A 20,184-nucleotide genomic window follows, 5' to 3' on the forward strand; every position below is an offset into this window, starting at 1 on the left:
GCGTGCGTGCGTGCCTGTGTGTGTGTGTGTGTGTGTGTCTGTCTGTGTGTGTCTGTGTGTGCGTGTCTTTGTGTGTGTGCGTGCCTGTGTGTGTGTGTGTGTGTGTCTTTGTGTGTGTGTGTGTGTGTGTGTGTGTGTGTCTGTCTGTGTGTGTCTGTGTGTGCGTGTCTTTGTGTGTGTGTGTGTGTGTGTGTCAGGGGGAACAGACCGCCCTCCACCGCGCGGCCGTGGTGGGTAACAGTGATGTCATCAGCGCCCTGATCCAGGAAGGGTGTGACCTGGACCGACAGGACAAGGTACACACACACACACACACACACACACACACACACACACCTGTCAATAGACCTCTGAAGAATAAGTCCCGCCTCCGAGGCTCCGGCCAGATGTCTATGGGAACAACATGGGGGTTATGAACGACCGTACAGAACAAACTCTGTGGGGGGCGAAGAGGTAAAAGCTGCGTCACGTTTTGAACTGCACACTTTTTCCATCTAGTTTCCACTGGGTTTTGGATTGCCGGTGCCGTTAAAGTAGTAAACGATTATTAATGCTACTTTAACGGCACCAAGGGTTAGGGAACCGGACCCTCGACCTATTCTTCAAAGGTCTATACAATGTGTCCAATTACAATTAGGGCATTTAGCAGACGCTTTTATCCAAAGGGACTTACACCGGTTAATACGCACATTGACACACCGACAGCAGAGTCAACCATGCAGGGCGACAGCCAGCTCGTCAGGAGCAGTAAGGGTTAAGTGTCTCGCTCAGGGACACATCAACACTCAGCTAGGAGGAGCTGGGGTGTAACCCTTTCGGTTACAAGGCAACTGCTCTACCTCCTGAGCTAAGCCGACCCGTATCCAGCATATTGACAGATCTTATTTGGTCTACTATTGGTTGTTGTAGGTGTGGTTTGATGTATACATACTGTATGTATAAATACTATGATGGTGTAGATAAGTCATGTGACCCCCCCCCCCCCCCCCCCCCCCTCCCAGGACGGTAACACCGCCCTCCATGAGGTTTCGTGGCACGGCTTCAGCCAGTCTGTGAAGCTGCTGGTGAAGGCGGGGGCCAACGTCCACTCCAGGAACAAGGTACCCTCACCCTGACCCTGACGCTGACCTCTGACCCCGACCCTCTGACCTGTGACCTTAACCCTACGACCTGTGACCTTAACCCTACGACCTGTGACCTTAACCCTACGACCTGTGACCTTAACCCTACGACCTCTGACCTTAACCCTACGACCTGTGACCTTAACCCTACGACCTGTGACCTTAACCCTACGACCTGTGACCTTAACCCTACGACCTGTGACCTTAACCCTATGACCTGTGACCTTAACCCTACGACCTGTGACCTTAACCCAACGACCTGTGACCTTAACCCTACGACCTGTGACCTTAACCCTACGACCTGTGACCTTAACCCTACGACCTCTGACCTTAACCCAACGACCTCTGACCTTAACCCTACGACCTGTGACCATAACCCTACGACCTCTGACCTTAACCCAACGACCTCTGACCTTAACCCAACGACCTCTGACCCTGAGCTTGACGAGTCGTGATGTGTGGGGTGTGGGGGGCGGGGGTGTATTGCTCCAATGTAATAGTAATAAATACAACTCCCCCCTCCCCCTCAGGTCCGTAACTCCTCCCTCCACCTGGCGTGTCAGAACGGCCACGCCCAGAGCGCCAAGGTGCTGCTGTTGGGGGGGGCGCGGCCCGACACCAAGAACCAGGTGAGGTCGCCGCGGCAACCGCACACCGTCACCACGGCAACCGCACACCGTCACCACGGCAACCGCACACCGTCACCACGGCAACCGCACACCGTCACCACGGCAACCGCACACCGTCACCACGGGTACAACGCCGGTGGTGAACGCTTGGCTCGGCGCAGAATGCTAAGCTGAGAGCTACAATGCTAAGCTAAGCGCTAAGCTGCATGTTGTGTTGCAGGCGGGCGACAGCAGCCTGCACGTGGCGGCGCGCTACAACCACCAGGGGGTGATCAACATCCTGCTGGGGGCCTTCTGCTCCGTCTCCCTGAGGAACCAGGTGGGCTGAGGACCCCCACCACCACACCCCCAGTACACCACCACCACACCCCCAGTACACCACCACCACCACCCCCAGTACACCACCACCACCACCCCCAGTACACCACCACCACCACCCCCTCACTACACCACCACCACCACACCCCCAGTACACCACCACCACCACCCCCAGTACACCACCACCACACCCCCAGTACACCACCACCACCACCCCCAGTACACCACCACCACCACCCCCAGTACACCACCACCACCCCCCCACTACACCACCACCACCACCCCCAGTACACCACCACCACACCCCCACTACACCACCACCATGTAGAACACAACACAATAATATCTCTCTCTCTCTTTCTCTCTCTCTCTCTCTCTCTGTCTCTGTCTCTGTCTCTCTCTCTCTCTCTCTCTCTCTCTCTCTGTCTCTCTCTCTGTCTCTCTCTCTGTCTCTCTCTCTCTCTCTTTCTCTCTCTGTCTCTCTCTCTCTCTCTCTCTGTCTCTCTCTCCCTCTCTCTCTCTCTCTCTCTGTCTCTCTCTCTCTCTCTCTCTCTGTCTCTCTCTCCCTCTCTCTCTCTCTGTCTCTGTCTCTCTCTGTCTCTCTCTCTCTCCCTCTCTCTCTCTCTCTATCTCTCTCTGTCTCTCTCTCTCTCTTTCTCTCTCTGTCTCTCTCTCTGTCTCTCTCTGTCTCTCTCTCTCTCTCTCTCTCTCTCTCTCTCTCTCTCTCTCTCTCTCTCTCTCTCTGTCTCTCTCTCTCTCTCTCTCTTTCTCTCTCTGTCTCTCTCTCTCTCTCTCTCTCTCTCTGTCTCTCTCTCTCTCTGTCTCTCTCTCCCTCTCTCTCTCTCTGTCTCTCTCTCCCTCTCTCTCTCTCTCTCTCAGGCGGGGGACACGCCCCTCCACGTTGCTGCGTCTCTGAACCACAGGAAGTCGGTGCGTCTGCTCCTGGAGGCGGGGGCCGACAGCAGCGCCTGCAACGCTGTAAGTCCCTGAACCATGGCCTCGGGGCTAGCCTAGCCCTGCGCTCACCTAGCCCTGTGCTAGCCTAGCCCTGCGCTCACCTAGCCCTGTGCTAGCACAGCCCTGCGCTTACCTAGCCCTGTGCTAGCATAGCCCTGTGCTAGCCTAGCCCGGCGCTCACTTAGCCAGAAGCAGGCCAAGCCCCCTCCTAACCTAGCCCCATGCTAGCCTAGCCCTCTGCGAGCCTAGCCCTGTGGTAGCCTAGCCCCGCGCTAACCTAGCCCCGCGCTAACCTAGCCCCACGCTAGGTTAGCGCGGGGCTAACCCTGTGCTAACATAGCCCTGCGCTAGCCTAGCCCAACGCAGGCCTAGCCCTGGCCTAACCTAGCCCCATGCTAGCCTAGCCCTCTGCGAGCCTAGCCCTGTGGTAGCCTAGCCCCGCGCTAATGTAGCGCGGGGCTAGCGCAGACAAACAGACGGACAGACAGACAGACAGAACCCCACTCAACGCTGATGAGGCTGTAGCAGTAATCCCTTAATAAGTGTGTGATGTTTTGATGCGTAATGCATGACGTGTTGCTGCAGGCGGGCCAGACGGCGCTGGATAAGGCCCGAGAGAACAACAACCCAGAGGTGGCCCTCCTGCTGACCAAGGCCCCCCAGGTAATCATAACTTACCGTAACATAACATAACATAACCTTGTGTAACTCAATGTAACATAACCTGGCTTAACGTAACCTTCCATAGCATAAACGAATCTAACATAAAATAGCGTGACATGAGGAACATCGTGTAACATAAGATAGTGTAGCGTAACATAACGTAACGTAGCGTAGCAACAATTAACCTAACGTAGCACAGCATAACGTAACGTAGAGTAATCTAGCGTAACGTAGTTTAACGTAGGGTAACCTTATGTAACGTAGCGTAACCTAGCGTAACGTAGTTTAACGTAGGGTAACCTTATGTAATGTAGCGTAACCTAGCGTAACGTAGTTTAACGTAGGGTAACCTTATGTAACGTAGCGTAACCTAGCGTAACGTAGCCTGTCCCTCCCTCCAGGTGCAGCGGTTCGCCCGGGGGAGGAGCGTGAGGAAACGGAGGGAGCGGCTGAAGGCGGAGGGCCGCGCCCAGTCCGTCCCCAGGGACCAGATGCTACCTAGCAAGGTTAGCATCTAAGGCTAACTACTGTCACCACAGCTCAACCGAATCAAACAGCCAGGAGCAATGTTTAAATACTGCTACATCTGCTCAATGATTAGCTCAAGCTATCAGCCGACAACGTTTCATAGTATTTAACCCTAACCCTAGCCCTGAACGATCTTTACCACGATCCAATAGGACAGCGCCTCGGCCGCAGACACCCACAGCAGCGACCTGGTTGGCTGGAAGGCCGCAGAGCCCGCCCAATCACCAAACACCAGGAGGTCCACCAACAGGAAGCAGAAGGAGAAGGTGAATGAGTGATTCATTCATAACAGTTAACCATTAATCCTGGGCTCACTAGACCCCAACCTGACTACTATGGTCTGGGAAATGTGTTGAGCGTGTACAGTATATTGTGTGGCTTGTATGTTCTGTAGCTCGTATGTGTGTAGCTGGTCTGTTGTGTAGTTGTATTTTCAGAGTGCGAGTTGTGTAGCATGTGTTGATGTGCAGTGTTAGCGTAGCGGGTTTGAGTCTCACTCCGGTTTGTTCCGGTTCCAGCCGTTGTGTTTGAGTCTCACTCCGGTTTGTTCCGGTTCCAGCCCTCGCTGTCGGACCCCCCCCGGCGTCTGGAGACGCGTCTCGGGGAGTCGGCCCAGCGGAGGCGGATCAAGCAGCAGGGGGGCTCCCCTCATTCGCCGCTGCCCCCCCACAACTATAAAGCCTACCAGCTGTACACGCTGTACCGCGGCCGCGACGGCAAGGTCATGCAGGTATGGTCAAGGTCATACAGGTAGGGTCAAGGTCATACAGATAGGGTCAAGGGCGTGCAGGTAGGGGGCAGCTAGGGTCAAGGTCAGCCAGCAAGGGATATGCAGCAAGGGTCAGGGGGAACAGGGGAGGGGGAAAACGGAAACCCAGCCACAGCTGGGACGGAACTGGGAGCTACTTCCTGTCTGGCGATGACCTCTGCCCCGGTACTTCCTGCATGCCAAGGCCCCTCTGAACGGCTGCCGCTGCGAGCCGCTGATCAGCAAGCTGGAGAACCAGCTGGAGGCGACCAAGGAGGAGGTGAGGACGGAGATCCAGACGGTGCAGGACCTCATGAACACCAAGCTGGGCCAGATGGAGAGAACCAGCCAGCAGCAGGTACACAGCTAGAGACACACACAGGTACACAACTAGACACACACCGGTACACAACTAGAGACACACACCGATACACAGCTAGAGACACACACAGGGACACAACTAGAGACACACACAGGGACACAACTAGAGACACACACCAGTACACATCTAGAGGCACACACAGGGACACAACTAGAGACACACACAGGGACACAACTAGAGACACACACCGGTACACATCTAGAGGCACACACAGGGACACAACTAGAGACACACACAGGGACACAACTAGAGACACACACCGGTACACAACTAGAGACACACACAGGGACACAACTAGAGACACACACCGGTACACAACTAGAGACACACACAGGGACACAACTAGAGACACACACAGGGACACAACTAGAGACACACACCGGTACACAACTAGAGACACACACAGGTACACAACTAGAGACACACACAGGGACACAACTAGAAACACACACAGGGACACAACTAGAGACACACACCGGTACACAACTAGAGACACACAGGGACACAACTAGAGACACACACAGGTACACAACTAGAGACACACACCGGTACACAACTAGAGGCACAGCCAGCAGCAGGTACACAACTAGAGACACACACAGGTACACAACTAGAGACACACACCGGTACACAACTAAAGACACACACCGGTACACAACTAGAGGCACAGCCAGCAGCAGGTACACAACTAGAGACACACAAGTACACAACTAGAGACACACACCGGTACACAACTAGAGACACACACAGGGACACAACTAGAGACACACACAGGTACACAACTACAGACACAATACAGGTACACAACTAGAGCCAGCAGCTGGTACACAACTACAGACACACAGGTACACAACTAGAGACACACACACAACACACATGCACAACAGACCCACAACAGATACATGACTAGATTCAGGCACACAACACTACACTCTTTACCCTAAACCAAACAATGGACCGTAAAATAAACCCTGACCTTTGACCCCTGACCCGTGTCCTGGTGTGGTCCTCAGATCCGAGCGCTGGACAAGCTGACGGTGGAGCGCGTGGCGGCAGAGAGGTCAGAGTGCATCCAGAGGATCGAACAGCGGGCCCAGCAGGAGAGACAGGAGGCCACCAAGAGACAGGTGGGAGCCACTGGGTCACCTACTGTCTAACCCCTACTGCTCCTCAATGACCTGTCTCACTGTCTAACCCCTACCTGCTCCTCAATGACCTGTCTTACTGCCTAACCCCTACCTGCTCCTCAATGACCTGTCTTACTGTCTAACCCCTACCTGCTCCTCAATGACCTGTCTTACTGTCTAACCCCTACCTGCTCCTCAATGACCTGTCTTACTGTCTAACCCCTACCTGCTCCTTAATGACCTGTCTTACTGTCTAACCCCTACCTGCTCCTCAATGACCTGTCTTACTGTCTAACCCCTACCTGCTCCTTAATGACCTGTCTCTGTACTGTCTAACCCCTACCTGCTCCTTAACGACATGTCTCTGTACTGTCTAACCCCTACCTGCTCCTTAATGACCTGTCTTACTGTCTAACCCCTACCTGCTCCTTAACGACCTGTCTCTCTGGACTGTCTAACCCCTACCTGCTCCTCAATGACCTGTCTCTCTGGACTGTCTAACCCCTACCTGCTCCTCAATGACCTGTCTCTCTGGACTGTCTAACCCCTACCTGCTCCTCAACGACCTGTCTCTCTGGACTGTCTAACCCCTACCTGCTCCTCAACGACCTGTCTCTCTGGACTGTCTAACCCCTACCTGCTCCTCAATGACCTGTCTCTCTGTACTGTCTAACCCCTACCTGCTCCTTAATGACCTGTCTCTGTACTGTCTAACCCCTACCTGCTCCTCAATGACCTGTCTCTCTGTACTGTCTAACCCCTACCTGCTCCTTAATGACCTGTCTTACTGTCTAACCCCTACCTGCTCCTCAATGACCTGTCTCTGTACTATCTAACCCCTACCTGCTCCTTAATGACCTGTCTTACTGTCTAACCCCTACCTGCTCCTTAATGACCTGTCTTACTGTCTAACCCCTACCTGCTCCTCAATGACCTGTCTTACTGTCTAACCCCTACCTGCTCCTCAATGACCTGTCTCTCTGGACTGTCTAACCCCTACCTGCTCCTCACTGACCTGTCTCTCTGGACTGTCTAACCCCTACCTGCTCCTCACTGACCTGTCTCTCTGGACTGTCTAACCCCTACCTGCTCCTCACTGACCTGTCTCTCTGGACTGTCTAACCCCTACCTGCTCCTCAATGACCTGTCTCTCTGGACTGTCTAACCCCTACCTGCTCCTCAACGACCTGTCTCTCTGGACTGTCTAACCCCTACCTGCTCCTCAATGACCTGTCTCTCTGTACTGTCTAACCCCTACCTGCTCCTTAATGACCTGTCTCTGTACTGTCTAACCCCTACCTGCTCCTCAATGACCTGTCTCTCTGTACTGTCTAACCCCTACCTGCTCCTTAATGACCTGTCTTACTGTCTAACCCCTACCTGCTCCTCAATGACCTGTCTCTGTACTATCTAACCCCTACCTGCTCCTTAATGACCTGTCTTACTGTCTAACCCCTACCTGCTCCTTAATGACCTGTCTTACTGTCTAACCCCTACCTGCTCCTCAATGACCTGTCTTACTGTCTAACCCCTACCTGCTCCTCAATGACCTGTCTCTCTGGACTGTCTAACCCCTACCTGCTCCTCACTGACCTGTCTCTCTGGACTGTCTAACCCCTACCTGCTCCTCACTGACCTGTCTCTCTGGACTGTCTAACCCCTACCTGCTCCTCACTGACCTGTCTCTCTGGACTGTCTAACCCCTACCTGCTCCTCACTGACCTGTCTCTCTGGACTGTCTCACCCCAGGTGTCGGTGGTGGGGGAGCTGAAGAGCTGGTGTCTCTCTAAGCTCCACCTGATGGAGCTCCGGCTGGGGGGCGACCAGCGCTCCCGGACCCCCCTGCGCCGCTCCACCTCCCTGACGGAGGGCCTGACCCTGACCCCCAGCCCGGGCCCCCGGGATCCTGAGGACCCGGAGCGCGGTCCAGGGGCCGGCGGGGCCCCCAGCCACTACTTTGTGGTCCACGCTGACAGCTCCCCAGGTACCTGACGACCCAGGGCCCCCCAGGACCCCCTAGTACCCCCTAGGACCCCCTACAACCCCCCAGGACCCCTAGAACCAGCTAGTACCCCCTACAACCCCCCAGGACCCCTAGAACCCCCTAGGACCCCCTACAACCCCCCAGGACCCCTAGAACCAGCTAGTACCCCCTACAACCCCCAAGGACCCCTAGAACCCCCTAGGACCCCCTACAACCCCCCAGGACCCCTAGAACCAGCTAGGACCCCCTACAACCCCCCAGGACCCCTACAACCCCCCAGGACCCCTAGAACCAGCTAGTACCCCCTACAACCCCCCAGGACCCCTAGAACCAGCTAGTACCCCCTACAACCCCCCAGGACCCCTAGAACCAGCTAGTACCCCCTACAACCCCCCAGGACCCCTAGAACCAGCTAGTACCCCCTACAACCCGCCAGGACCCCTAGAACCGGCTAGGACCCCCTACAACCCCCCAGGACCCCTACAACCAGCTAGTACCCCCTACAACCCCCCAGGACCCCTAGAACCAGCTAGTACCCCCTACAACCCGCCAGGACCCCTACAACCGGCTAGGACCCCTAGGACCCCGTACGTCCCGCTAGGACCCCTAGGACCCCGTACGTCCCGCTAGGACCACTTTAGCTCGGTTTATCGGTTTATTCGAAACATAATGGAACGGATTTCCACTTAAAATGGGATTTATTTTTTTTAAGACTACAAATCAGTTCATACTGAACGTGAAATGTCGTCACACTCTTAATAAATACGTCCAAGGTCTACTGCAAATCCGACTTTTAAAACACTTCTACAAACTTTCTATCGACATGTTAAATGAGTGTTTAAGTGTTTGATCCAAGTAATGCAAGGCTAACGCAGCTCCGCTCCACTAGACGGAGAGAAGCAGCGAGGCGCGGCCGTGAGTCCCGTGGTGCGACCGAAGGAGCGGCCGGCAGCGCCCTCTGCTGACCCCCGCTGGCCGCAGCCGGGACTGCAGGACGTGTCGGCCACGGAGGACGGAGCAGGCAGGAGGGGAGGTACTCGTAGCACAGAGACGTGACTACAAATAAACAAACGTGTATAGAACATGAACATGGTTACGGGTCTCTAAACCAGCGTTTTGAGGCAGAAGATGTAAAGTAGGGCCAAACCTTTCTTCACTGTTCCTAATGGCCTGCCTGGCTGTCACACACCGCAACCCGCGTGATTCTCATTCGCTAATTGGCTGATTAACATTCCTCACCTAGTCACTCGTTAACCACCGCGGTTAACCTCAGGACAGCAGAGACCAAAGAGAGAACCGGGTCAGTCTGGACCGGTTCGGTCTGGACCGGGTCGGGTCTGATCCGGGTCGGGACTGAACCGGTTCTTCGTGTTCCCCCAGAAGGGGGGTCCCAGGGCTGGAGGAGGCGTGGGGGGGGTAGCAGGGCCAGCAGCCTCTCCCCCACCACGGAGCGCCGCTTCAGCACCAGACCGGACCGCCGGGATCCGGACCGCCGGGATCCGGAACGCCGGGACTCGGACCGTCGGGATCCGGAACGCCGGGACTCGGACCGTCGGGATCCGGAACGTCGGGACCCGGACCGCCGGGACTCGGACCGTCGGGATCCGGAACGCCGGGACTCGGACCGTCGGGATCCGGAACGTCGGGATCCCGACCGCCTCGGCCGCGACCACAAGACCAAGACCCCCAGGAGGTCCTCCCACGGCAGGACCAGGTCCAGGGGCGCCGCGTCGGGACCCCCCTCCGCCCCGGGACCCGGCCCCAGAGACCTGCAGACCCTGGAGGTGTTCGGGGCCCCGGGCGGAGGGGCCCCGGGGTGGGAGCAGGAGCGGGAGGGGATGCACGCGCTGGAGGTGAGCCAGCTGTTCTTCGAGGCGGTGTCGGGCCAGATGGAGCGCTGGTACGAGAGGAAGGTGGAGGAGGCGCGGCGGCAGGGCGACCGGCGGGCGGAGGCCGACCGCGCCGCGCTGACGGAGCGCATCGGCGTCCTGGAGGACGAGCTCAGGCTGCTACGGACCCCCGGGGGCGGGGAGCAGGGCTAGCACGCTAGCCGCTAGCGCTGGCTCACACACTCTATTAGGGCTGGCATTGGTGTTGCCACACACACACACACACACACACACACACACACACACACACACACACACACACACACACACACACACACGGAGGATGTGTAAAGGTAAAACTGCAGTAACGGCCAAACTCTCATTCTCAGTTTCTCATTGGAGGACTTCGCTGCAGGCGGGCTCACTTTGCCGTTGAAGCTCCCAGGAGGGCCAATCAGAACTCCCCAGAGGCGGTGCCTCTTCCCACTAAATACACGCGTGTGTGAACATAGTAGTTCTGGCGGGCTCTGAGCCCAGCCCGACGGACGGGCTGCGATCCAGAAGGTTTCCAGCCGGGGGAGCTGTTGTAGGTAGTGGGTCCATATACCGGCTCCTCTTGGTAGTTTTCCGGCAGGTTTACCGCTTCAGTCAGGTTCTACTGTTCATCTTATCAAGGGCAATAAAGATGGAGAGGGAAGCTCTCTCTTCCACACACACCGCATCCTGTATCTTAGTAACACCGCGCCCTTTCATACATACAGGATGTCTTGAACACAGTTACATACAGGATGCCTGGAACACACTGTTAGATACAGGATGTGTTACACACACACTCTGTTACATATGGGATGTGTTAAACAGTGTTACACAAAGGATGTCTGGAACACACACTGTTACATACAGGATGTGTTACACAGTGTTACATAAAGGATGTCTGGAACACAGCTGGTGAGTTTAGCTGCCCCTCCAGATGTAGAATCTGCCAAGATAAGCTCATTAAGATTAATAAGAAATGATTGATGCTGGAGGTCTTCCTTAAATAAAACCCTTTACCAGTCCTGAGAAAACAAGCTCAGCTCTGAATGAGGATTTAAATGTAAGTTTAATTTGATCATACATTAACACATTGCTGATTATGAAAGCGTTATAACATGTTTACACAGTGATTAGTAGTGGATTAAGAAACTAAGATTAACCCGTCCGTGATGTTGACTACACCATGAACAGAGAGGAGCTTGGGAAACGCTTTCCTTCACTGTAGCTCCAACAGTAAGATGTATGCTGATGATAAAAAAGCTGCAAGGAATGTCCGCCTGTAAGTAACTTAACGGTGACCATTTCTCCATTGATTACCCTTCTTTGCCTTATAATTAAATTACGCTGACGTCTCTCACACACGCACACATTCCAAGACAAACTCCAAACTCCTCCTAACACCAGAGAATCAGAAGTCCAAAAGAAGAGGCCATTCAATGTGTATCTCTATTCTTGTACATTTCTGTGTAACCTTAACTGTTGTTTCTATCAATACTCTGTTGTACATAATGAGTGTGAATTCAGTCTGTGTACTTTGTAAGAAAATGAACTCAACAATCCTGCCTTCCTGGTTTCTTTTTAATCAACATCAAACATTCAGAAGTCAAGGCGGAAGCCACAGATCTGATTCAGTCGGACGGCTCTCGGTTCAGCTCAGTTCTCCTGAAGCTCCTCTTCAGCCAATCAGAATGAGATCTGAATAATCCCACCGGTTCCAAACAGTGGACCTGGGACCCAAACCGGGCCCCAAAGTGCTTCCTGGGGGGTCCCCCGGACAGATGGGAAAACTTAGTTTCACTTTCACAAAAAGAAGCTCAAAACCCCCAGGGAGATCTGGTGGGCCGGTCTTCATCTGGAGGAGAAGACTGTCTGGTTCATCAGGTTCTGTTTGGCTGCCATTAGCTCCTCAAGAGTTTCTCTGTTGCGTCTCTTCCTCCATTCTCACTCTGTATGAGCCCCCCCCCCCCCCCCCCCAATGATGTCATGTCCCAGTTCTCCCATCAAGTTTGCGTCCAGCAGGCCCAGTAAAGCCACAACATCTCCTGGGGTCCCCATCACCAGACCCCCACCCCCCCCGGTGATCTGGACCTAAAGCCAACAGGATGTTAGCGGCTCGCGGCGGCCTGCTAGCTCCTGGCTAGCGCCAGAGAGGTCTGGAGCTCTCCCAGGTGGTCGCTGGCCTGCATGACCATCATCCGGATGGCGTCCTGCGAGGGTCAAACAAGGGAAAATGGCTGTGTTTACATTATTTGTATGATCTTCATCAATACTCCTTTTTGACTCAAGCAGTTGCTGGATTGTCGTTAATCAAAAGTGTGGAACAATAAGTGATCGGTATGAAACCATCGACAGCTTAAGCTAAATATTTAATTTAGATTAAATAAAAGTAAGAAATTAAAGGGCTGTATCAGATGTGGAGTTTAATAAGGTCATATTGAATACGAAAAGGATGACATGGCCACAATCAAGTTATTATTCAGACAAAAGAGAAGCAAAGGCGACTCTATGTAAACTGAAGTATGAGACCAATATAGTGTGGAGCAGGTCAAACATCTCAGCCGCCCGCAGCTCACCGGGTTGGTGGCGGTCTTGTTCCTCTGGAACTCGTCCCGGGCCCAGGACCGCAGGTAGCTCCGGTCCGCCGGGTCCGGGACCTCCCGGATGGTCCTCAGCAGGCTCCGGTACAGACCCAAGACCCGCTGCCTCTGGAGGAACTGTCAGAGGAGCAGGGCAGTCACCTGGAGATCAGTGCTCCTGAAGGTCCGCGTTTCATTAGACTAGTCTAACTTACTGAAGATAGTCCGGCCCAGACTGTGATGATAGTTCCGATTTAACCGCGTTGTCAGGTTTCGTTACATACGTTATTACTTAAACCTATGATCTTTAAAAGGTAATATTAAGCGAAATCATGGTAAATGGCTTCACACTAAACGTTACATCATGGACGAGCAGACCTGGAGCAGACCCCTGGTTTTAAGGAACGCAGGCGGACCTCCGCGGTGTCCAACCATCGCTCTACTCACAGGACATGCATACCGAGTGTTCTAGAGGTTTGAACTTACCTGTTTTAGAGTCAATGTTACAGCAGGTAACCTTGAGCCAGACATGCTGCTGGTGACATGAGAGCTGAGATGTTGTGATGGAGAGAAGAAGCGGCGCGTTAAGAAGCGGAGACGCTGTGGCCCCCTGGCGGCCGGGAGACACGCTGCGGCCGGTTGTCACTTCTGTGACCTCACTTTCAAGATTCCTTCGACCCAAACTTTTATATGGGTGTGACACACACGTTATTTTAACCAAACAAACAGTTACCAATACCAATGACTTCAGTTATATTGTGAGTAGTATATGTTGTTCATGGCTACAAAATCATTAGCCAGTCAGTTTGTATATTTGACCAATGTCAGCGATCTCCCCAAACCCTGTTCATTTCAGGGGACCTCTCTAGATCTGAAACACTGCTGTGGTTCATTTTAGACATGGTTACGGGTCTCTAACCCCCCCCCCCCCCCCCCCCCCCAAGAACTGTGAGGAAGGTGCATTTTCACGATCATACGTGCCATGGCATGGTTTATTAGTTGGGTGGGCATGAAGAAACGACCTGATAAATATAACAGACATATCCATACATGTAATGTCCACGTTACAAAACACATGTGATCAAACATTTCTCAACGCACAATGAAAACACATTTTAACCAAACCGACGACGGCGGGGAGCTCATAGCCGTCGTACTTTCGTCCGACGGAAACAGCAGATATGTGGAGCTAAAACCACCGCCCGAAACCGGTTAGAGTTCATATCAAAAGTGAAGTCCGCGCCCCTGTGCTTCAAAGTGCATCAGAACCGCCTTTCTAAAAATGCCGAACTCCACAGATCAATGTGCGTGGACAGTTGGTGGGACGGGGTTCCTTTATTGCGAAGGCACGCCGTTTCAGAGTTCCTGTTGGTCCGTGAAGACCCGATATTAACATGCTACCTTTCTCGGCGCCTTACCGCCTGCTTCCGACGCTTAAAACCACGCTCACTGCCGGCCGTACGACAGCTGTTCAGGATGAGGGGGGGCGGCTCGATGGCGGTGCTAACACTGACTGGTCCACACCGCTGGCGGCGGGGGTACGTTGGGTCATGGTGGGTATTGGGGGGGGGGGGGTCATGGTACAAGAGGAACGGAGGTATTCACAGACACACGCCGGAGAACCGACGCCTCCCTCATTTCATCGGGACGTGCAAGTTCAAGCAATCCTGGCTTTTTTTTTCTTTTCTTTTTCTACAAAAGAAACTTCGGGATTTCCCCCGAAGACAAGGACAGCACAGCAAAGGTCGCTAACAAACTCTACGGTCTAATAAAATCAGTCAAAATTATAATAAAAAATAAAGGCACATGTACAGCGGTATATCCGTCTTTTTCCCGAGCCCAGATTCCTCCTCGTTTCGTCTGCGTTCGTGTTATTTGTCGGTAGTCCCGGTCGTCACGGGGACGGTTGTGCAGTTGGTTTCTCGCCCCTCCCGGCTCCTCCCTCTGCTTCTCATTGGCCTACTGGTCGGTGGCGGTGACCAGCTCGAACCACTGGCGCAGCGCGTCGCTGAGCGTCTCGGGCAGCGCGTTGACGTCCCGGAGGATGACGTAGAAGGGGAAGGGGAACTCCTCCATGTAGGAGCGGATCTCCGGCAGCTCCCCCGGGCCCTTGAAGATGGGCACCTTGATGTCCAGGATGGAGTCCTGCAGGGGACACACTTCATCAGAGCCTGGCAGCGTGGCGCGGTTATGGGTTCAGAGCCTGGCAGTGTCTTGGTGTTATGGGTTCAGAGCCTGGCAGTGTTACGGTGTATGGGTTCAGAGCCTGGCAGATCGTTATGGTGTTATGGGTTCAGAGCCTGGCAGTGTTACGGTGTATGGGTTCAGAGCCTGGCAGTGTGGCGGGGTTATGGGTTCACTGGACCTTAAGGTGATCATCACCCACGCCATCCTCCAGGTTCTTTATTTAATAGGGTTTGACCCGTGAAATGTATTTCTATTGATTATTTTTCAATTGAAAAGTTATCAGTTGTAACTCTCAGTAACTCGAAAAAAAGAAAAAATAATGATTCTCCATCTGATTGAAATGCAGATGAGAGAGGTCAGCTCCATGTCTCTAAAGTGTGAGAGGTTTGGGGGGGGAGGTTGTTGGTTCCTACCCTGGAGTTGGGGTTGTCGAGCACGACGAAGATGACGAAGACGTTGGCCCCGCGGGCGGCCTGCACGGCGCTGGTCACCCGTTCCTTCCCCTCCAGGAAGAGGCCGCGCCCGTCAGACACGATGATCAGCAGCTGGGCCGTCTCTGGAGGTCACAGGTCACAGGTCACAGGGTCAGAGGGTGAAACGGCCTGTATTTTCAGTTGTCGAGTGTAAAAATCTCTCAACCACCGTTTTCAAGTTTACCTTTTTAAAAATAACTATTTGAACCAATGCACTGCGAAGCAGCTTTAGGCTGAAATCCATCAAATTGCCCAAAGCGTTCAGTCCATGGCGTTCTAAAGCCTTCCTCTCTCTCTTCGAGAGCTCTATGGTCTCTCTAACTGTCTCCCTCCAGCTTGTCTCGGCCCGTCGTCACGGGGCCGATGGGCCCTGCCCGGCTTATCTGATCCAGGGCCCTCACAGAGGGGGGTCCCAGAGGGGGGGTATTTACATGGCAAAGCCCGTCTGTGGGGGGGAGATGTTTGGCCCGGGTCCAGTGAGGTGGGTCTTGTTTGTTGGGGGGTAAGACCAGACCCAGGGTGACCTACAGCCCCTCACAGGGGAACCCGATCCCTCTGGCTCCTGAATGAGCCTCTCTGTCCGTTGGGGAGCGACTGATCGCTCGCCTGAGCTCTAGCTGAGGTTATAGTCAACGTGTACTGCGGTCCGACAGGAGTGAGACGGGGGACTTAAGAGTGAACATAAGAGTGATCCTATGAGTGCACAAAGGAGTGAACTAAATAGTGATCAAAAGTGAAGAAAAGAGTGAACCAAATAGTGAACAAAAGTGTGAACAAAAGTGTGAACAAAATAGAAAACAAAATAGTGAACGGGGGAGTGAATATAACAGTGAACACAAGAGTGAACACAAGAGTGAACAAAAGAGTGAACAAAGTAGTGAGCCTAAGGCTGGGGTCAGCAGGAGGAGGAGCATGTACCTGAGTTGGTGATTCCCGGGCCATGTTGCCGGGCGCCCACAAACATTTTGGCGGAACTCTCCAGAAACTGCCGGAGAGAGAGGACAGGTTGGTGAGTTTTCTGAACGCATCGACTGTTCTCATGGTGTGAATATCGTCATGGTTACGGTCGCCGTCGGGGCCACGCTGTCATGGGGTGTCGGTGTCACCTCTGCCGTCACGGTAACACTTCTCTTCTGTTGCATTTTTCCGCTACCGTGGGTACACAGTTCTGTTGTCATGGTTACGGTACGAGTTACTCGAAGGGGGCAGACCGCTGTCTGACCAGAGCTTTGAGGGTCAGGGGTCAGAGGTCAGAGGTCAGACCCACCTGGGCGATGCGGGTCTTCTTCTGCTTGAACTGGCAGAGGCGGAGGATCCGGGCTCCGGACTCGTCGCTGAACTGCTGCTGGAACGGGTGGAGGAGCTGCACCGTCTCCCCGAAGCTGGAGAACACAACACCACCACCTCATCAGGAGGAGGACCTCAGAGAACCTCCTGGAGAGCCCTCTACAGGGGGTCCAGGGACACAACCGCAGGGAACCCTTTGGCTCACGAGGATCTGGAACCTTCTAGAACCTCCAGGTCCAGAACATTCTAGAACCTCGAGGTCCAGAACCTTTTAGAACCTCGAGGTCCAGAACCTTCTAGAACCTCGAGGTCCAGAACCTTCTAGAACCTCCAGGTCCTGAACCTTCTAGAACCTCCGGGTCCAGAACCTTCTGGAACCTTCAGGTCCAGAACCTTCTAGAACCTCGAGGTCCAGAACCTTTTAGAACCTCGAGGTCCAGAACCTTCTAGAACCTCGAGGTCCAGAACCTTCTAGAACCTCCAGGTCTTGAACCTTCTGGAACCTACAGGTCCAGAACCTTCTAGAACCTGGTGGTGGGGGTCTCACCTGCACACGGACACCTGGCCGACCTCCAGCAGGGTCAGGGCGTTGATGATGACCGACAGCGACTCGAACGCCAGCTGGAAGGAACACACGCCGTCTGTTAAGCAGGCTCAGATGTACATCATTATGTACAGTATTATCTACAGTATCATATACACAGTATTACCATTGTACCGAGGCCAGGGGGCTAAACCTCTCACAGCATCTGACGCAGACACACCTGAGCCTCAACTGGCCCCTAAATGCTAGCCATGTGACGGTTAGCTATCTGACGGCTAGCCATATGACGGCTAGCCATCTGACGGCTAGCCATCTGACGGCTAGCCATCTGATGGGTGTTGAGCTGAGAGGGGGTCATGTTAGCAGCGCTAGGCTAGCAGCGCCAGGCTAGCCGCGTACCTGTTTGGAGTGGTTGTCCACCATGCTGGAGGAGTCGTCCACGGCCAGGCAGATCTGGTACTCCCTCTTGCTGGGCTTGGTCCTCCGCAGCCAGATCTTGTCCTTGCGGAACTGACTGGCGATGTAAGGGATGACCTTCCTCATGTTCAGACGCTTACCGGTCCGGTAGTCCCCCCTGTGGAGACCAGCATTAGAGCAGTAGTATCAACTAGTCACCAACTAGTAACCAACTAGTTACAACCCCCCCCCCTGGGGAGGACTAGATTAGATCACCCATCTCTTAATTCAATCCCTTGTGGAGCAGGAGATTAGATTAAGATCACATCATTTAGTAAATAAAGTACAAACAATAAAAACAAAGTAAATATCTAAAAGACTACTTTGCTGCCATGTCCCCTTTGAAGATGATGGTCAGGTCAGAGGTCAGAGGGCAGAGGGTAGAGGTTAGGTCAAAGATGGAACCATTAGTGATGAGGTCAACAGCTGACCCCAGGCTGGCTGTGGGGTCAGCTGTCAGGGTTAGGAGGGGTACTGAGGTCCGGGGGGTGGTAGGGTCATGGGTTAGGGTCATGGGTCAAGGGTTAGGGTCATGGGTTAGGGGTCAGGGTACTGAGTTCCAGGGGTGAGAGGTAGGATCATGGGTTAGGGTCAGGGGTCAGGGTACTGAGTTCCAGGGGTGAGAGGTAGGGTCATGAGTTAGGGTCAGGGGTCATGAGTTAGGGTCAGGGTACTTAGTTCCAGGGGTGAGAGGTAGGGTCATGGGTTAGGGTCAGGGGTCAGGGTACTGCGGTCCAGGGCTGGTAGGGTCAGGGGTCATGGGTTAGGGTCAGGGTACTGAGTTCCAGGGGTGGTAGGGTCATGAGTTAGGGTCAGGGGTCAGGGGTTAGGGTCAGGGGTCAGGGTACTGACTTGAGCTTGGCGGCCTGGGTGGGCTCCAGGATCATGCGGAGCTGCTCACAGAGCTGCTGGGCCAGACCGGAGGTCAGGGTCTGGTACTGGTGCCACATGGAGGCCGCCGCGCGCTCCTACACACACACACACACACACACACTCGTAAGCATAACCGTGCACGTGGGCTCGATGGAGGCCACCAGGTTGTAGGGGGCCCCCAACAATATCTGGTCGGGCTGCTGGCCCCCAGTGGGAGTTTAACTGGTAACCCAGGCAGTGTTAATGCCATGCTGGCCCAGTGGAGCGGGGCCGGACCCCCGATCAGCCTCCCAGTCTTCCCAGTGGTCGGCACCAACGGGAGGGCTGGGGTACTGTGGGTGGTGTCACTAGGGTGCATGTGGGTGGTGTCACTAGGGTGCATGTGGGTGGTGTCACTAGGGTGCATGTGGGTGGTGTCACTAGGGTGCATGTGGGTGGTGACACTAGGGTGCTGTGGGTGGTGTCACTAGGTTACTGTGGGTGGTGTCACTAGGGTGCTGTGGGTGGTGTCACTTGGAGTGGGTGGTGTCACTAGGGTACTTTGGGTGGTGTCGCTAGGGTGCATGTGGGTGGTGTCACTAGGGTGCATGTGGGTGGTGTCACTAGGGTACTGTGGGTGGTGTCACTAGGGTGCTGTGGGTGGTGTCACTAGGTTACGGTGGGTGGTGTCACTAGGGTGCATGTGGGTGGTGTCACTAGGGTGCTGTGGGTGGTGTCACTAGGGTGCTGTGGGTGGTGTCACTAGGGTGCTGTGGGTGGTGTCACTAGGGTGCTGTGGGTGGTGTCACTAGGGTACGGTGGGTGGTGTCACTAGGGTGCATGTGGGTGGTGTCACTAGGGTACGGTGGGTGGTGTCACTAGGGTACTGTGGGTGGTGTCACTAGGGTGCTGTGGGTGGTGCCACTGGGGTGCTGTGGGTGGTGCCACTGGGGTGCTGTGGGTGGTGTCACTAGGGTACGGTGGGTGGTGTCACTAGGGTGCATGTGGGTGGTGTCACTTGGAGTGGGTGGAGTCACTAGGGTACTGTGGGTGGTGTCGCTAGGGTGCATGTGGGTGGTGTCACTAGGGTGCATGTGGGTGGTGTCACTAGGGTGCTGTGGGTGGTGTCACTAGGGTGCTGTGGGTGGTGTCACTAGGTTACGGTGGGTGGTGTCACTAGGGTGCATGTGGGTGGTGTCACTAGGGTGCTGTGGGTGGTGTCACTAGGGTGCTGTGGGTGGTGTCACTAGGGTACGGTGGGTGGTGTCACTAGGGTACGGTGGGTGGTGTCACTAGGGTGCTGTGGGTGGTGTCACTAGGGTACGGTGGGTGGTGTCACTAGGGTGCTGTGGGTGGTGTCACTAGGGTACGGTGGGTGGTGTCACTGGGGTGCTGTGGGTGGTGCCACTGGGGTGCTGTGGGTGGTGTCACTGGGGTGCTGTGGGTGGTGTCACTGGGGTGCTGTGGGTGGTGTCATTAGGGTGCTG

General features: G+C 54.5%; 3 protein-coding genes across 3 annotated transcripts in view; 1 reads left to right on the plus strand and 2 right to left on the minus strand.

Annotated features, from left to right (window-relative positions):
• The window catches only part of ankrd6b (ankyrin repeat domain 6b), a 25,641-nt gene extending 15,126 nt beyond the window's left edge, over window positions 1-10,515 (plus strand). The window contains exons 4-17 of the mRNA XM_079754201.1: window positions 198-296; window positions 1,002-1,100; window positions 1,652-1,750; window positions 1,971-2,069; window positions 2,948-3,046; window positions 3,611-3,688; window positions 4,090-4,194; window positions 4,369-4,482; window positions 4,776-4,946; window positions 5,170-5,322; window positions 6,360-6,473; window positions 8,223-8,457; window positions 9,347-9,490; window positions 9,838-10,515. Coding sequence (XP_079610327.1) covers window positions 198-296; window positions 1,002-1,100; window positions 1,652-1,750; window positions 1,971-2,069; window positions 2,948-3,046; window positions 3,611-3,688; window positions 4,090-4,194; window positions 4,369-4,482; window positions 4,776-4,946; window positions 5,170-5,322; window positions 6,360-6,473; window positions 8,223-8,457; window positions 9,347-9,490; window positions 9,838-10,499 — 2,271 coding nt within the window. The 3' untranslated portion in view covers window positions 10,500-10,515. The remainder of the gene's footprint in view (window positions 1-197; window positions 297-1,001; window positions 1,101-1,651; window positions 1,751-1,970; window positions 2,070-2,947; window positions 3,047-3,610; window positions 3,689-4,089; window positions 4,195-4,368; window positions 4,483-4,775; window positions 4,947-5,169; window positions 5,323-6,359; window positions 6,474-8,222; window positions 8,458-9,346; window positions 9,491-9,837) is intronic.
• A 1,884-nt stretch (window positions 10,516-12,399) lies between these two features.
• Window positions 12,400-13,444, minus strand: lyrm2 (LYR motif containing 2). Its single transcript, XM_079753248.1, has 3 exons — window positions 13,385-13,444; window positions 12,896-13,036; window positions 12,400-12,529 (listed from the first exon to the last, which is right to left on the minus strand). Exons 1-3 carry the CDS (start codon window positions 13,427-13,429, stop codon window positions 12,449-12,451), a joined length of 267 nt encoding a protein of 88 aa, XP_079609374.1. The 5' UTR covers window positions 13,430-13,444; the 3' UTR covers window positions 12,400-12,448.
• Window positions 13,445-13,891: 447 nt separating this feature from the next.
• The window catches only part of mdn1 (midasin AAA ATPase 1), an 80,448-nt gene continuing 74,155 nt past the window's right edge, over window positions 13,892-20,184 (minus strand). The window contains exons 96-102 of the mRNA XM_079753300.1: window positions 18,698-18,813; window positions 17,789-17,963; window positions 17,393-17,466; window positions 16,826-16,940; window positions 16,477-16,543; window positions 15,499-15,641; window positions 13,892-15,043 (exon numbers count right to left, since the gene is read on the minus strand). Of these exons, the coding sequence (XP_079609426.1) occupies window positions 14,858-15,043; window positions 15,499-15,641; window positions 16,477-16,543; window positions 16,826-16,940; window positions 17,393-17,466; window positions 17,789-17,963; window positions 18,698-18,813 (876 nt within the window). The 3' untranslated portion in view covers window positions 13,892-14,857. The remainder of the gene's footprint in view (window positions 15,044-15,498; window positions 15,642-16,476; window positions 16,544-16,825; window positions 16,941-17,392; window positions 17,467-17,788; window positions 17,964-18,697; window positions 18,814-20,184) is intronic.

Source organism: Pollachius pollachius, assembly GCF_949987615.1.
Source record: "Pollachius pollachius genome assembly, chromosome: 16".
Classification (NCBI taxonomy): Eukaryota; Metazoa; Chordata; class Actinopteri; order Gadiformes; family Gadidae; genus Pollachius; species Pollachius pollachius.

Bases quoted from the DNA above. Each gene is read 5' to 3' on its own strand.
- lyrm2 (XM_079753248.1), bottom strand. From the start codon at position 13,429: ATGTCTGGCTCAAGGTTACCTGCTGTAACATTGACTCTAAAACAG. The intron at 13,037-13,384 runs GTAAGTTCAAAC...CTCCTCTGACAG, and splicing joins TAACATTGACTCTAAAACAG to TTCCTCCAGAGGCAGCGGGT. The intron at 12,530-12,895 runs GTGAGCTGCGGG...TGACCCTCGCAG, and splicing joins ACAAGACCGCCACCAACCCG to GACGCCATCCGGATGATGGT.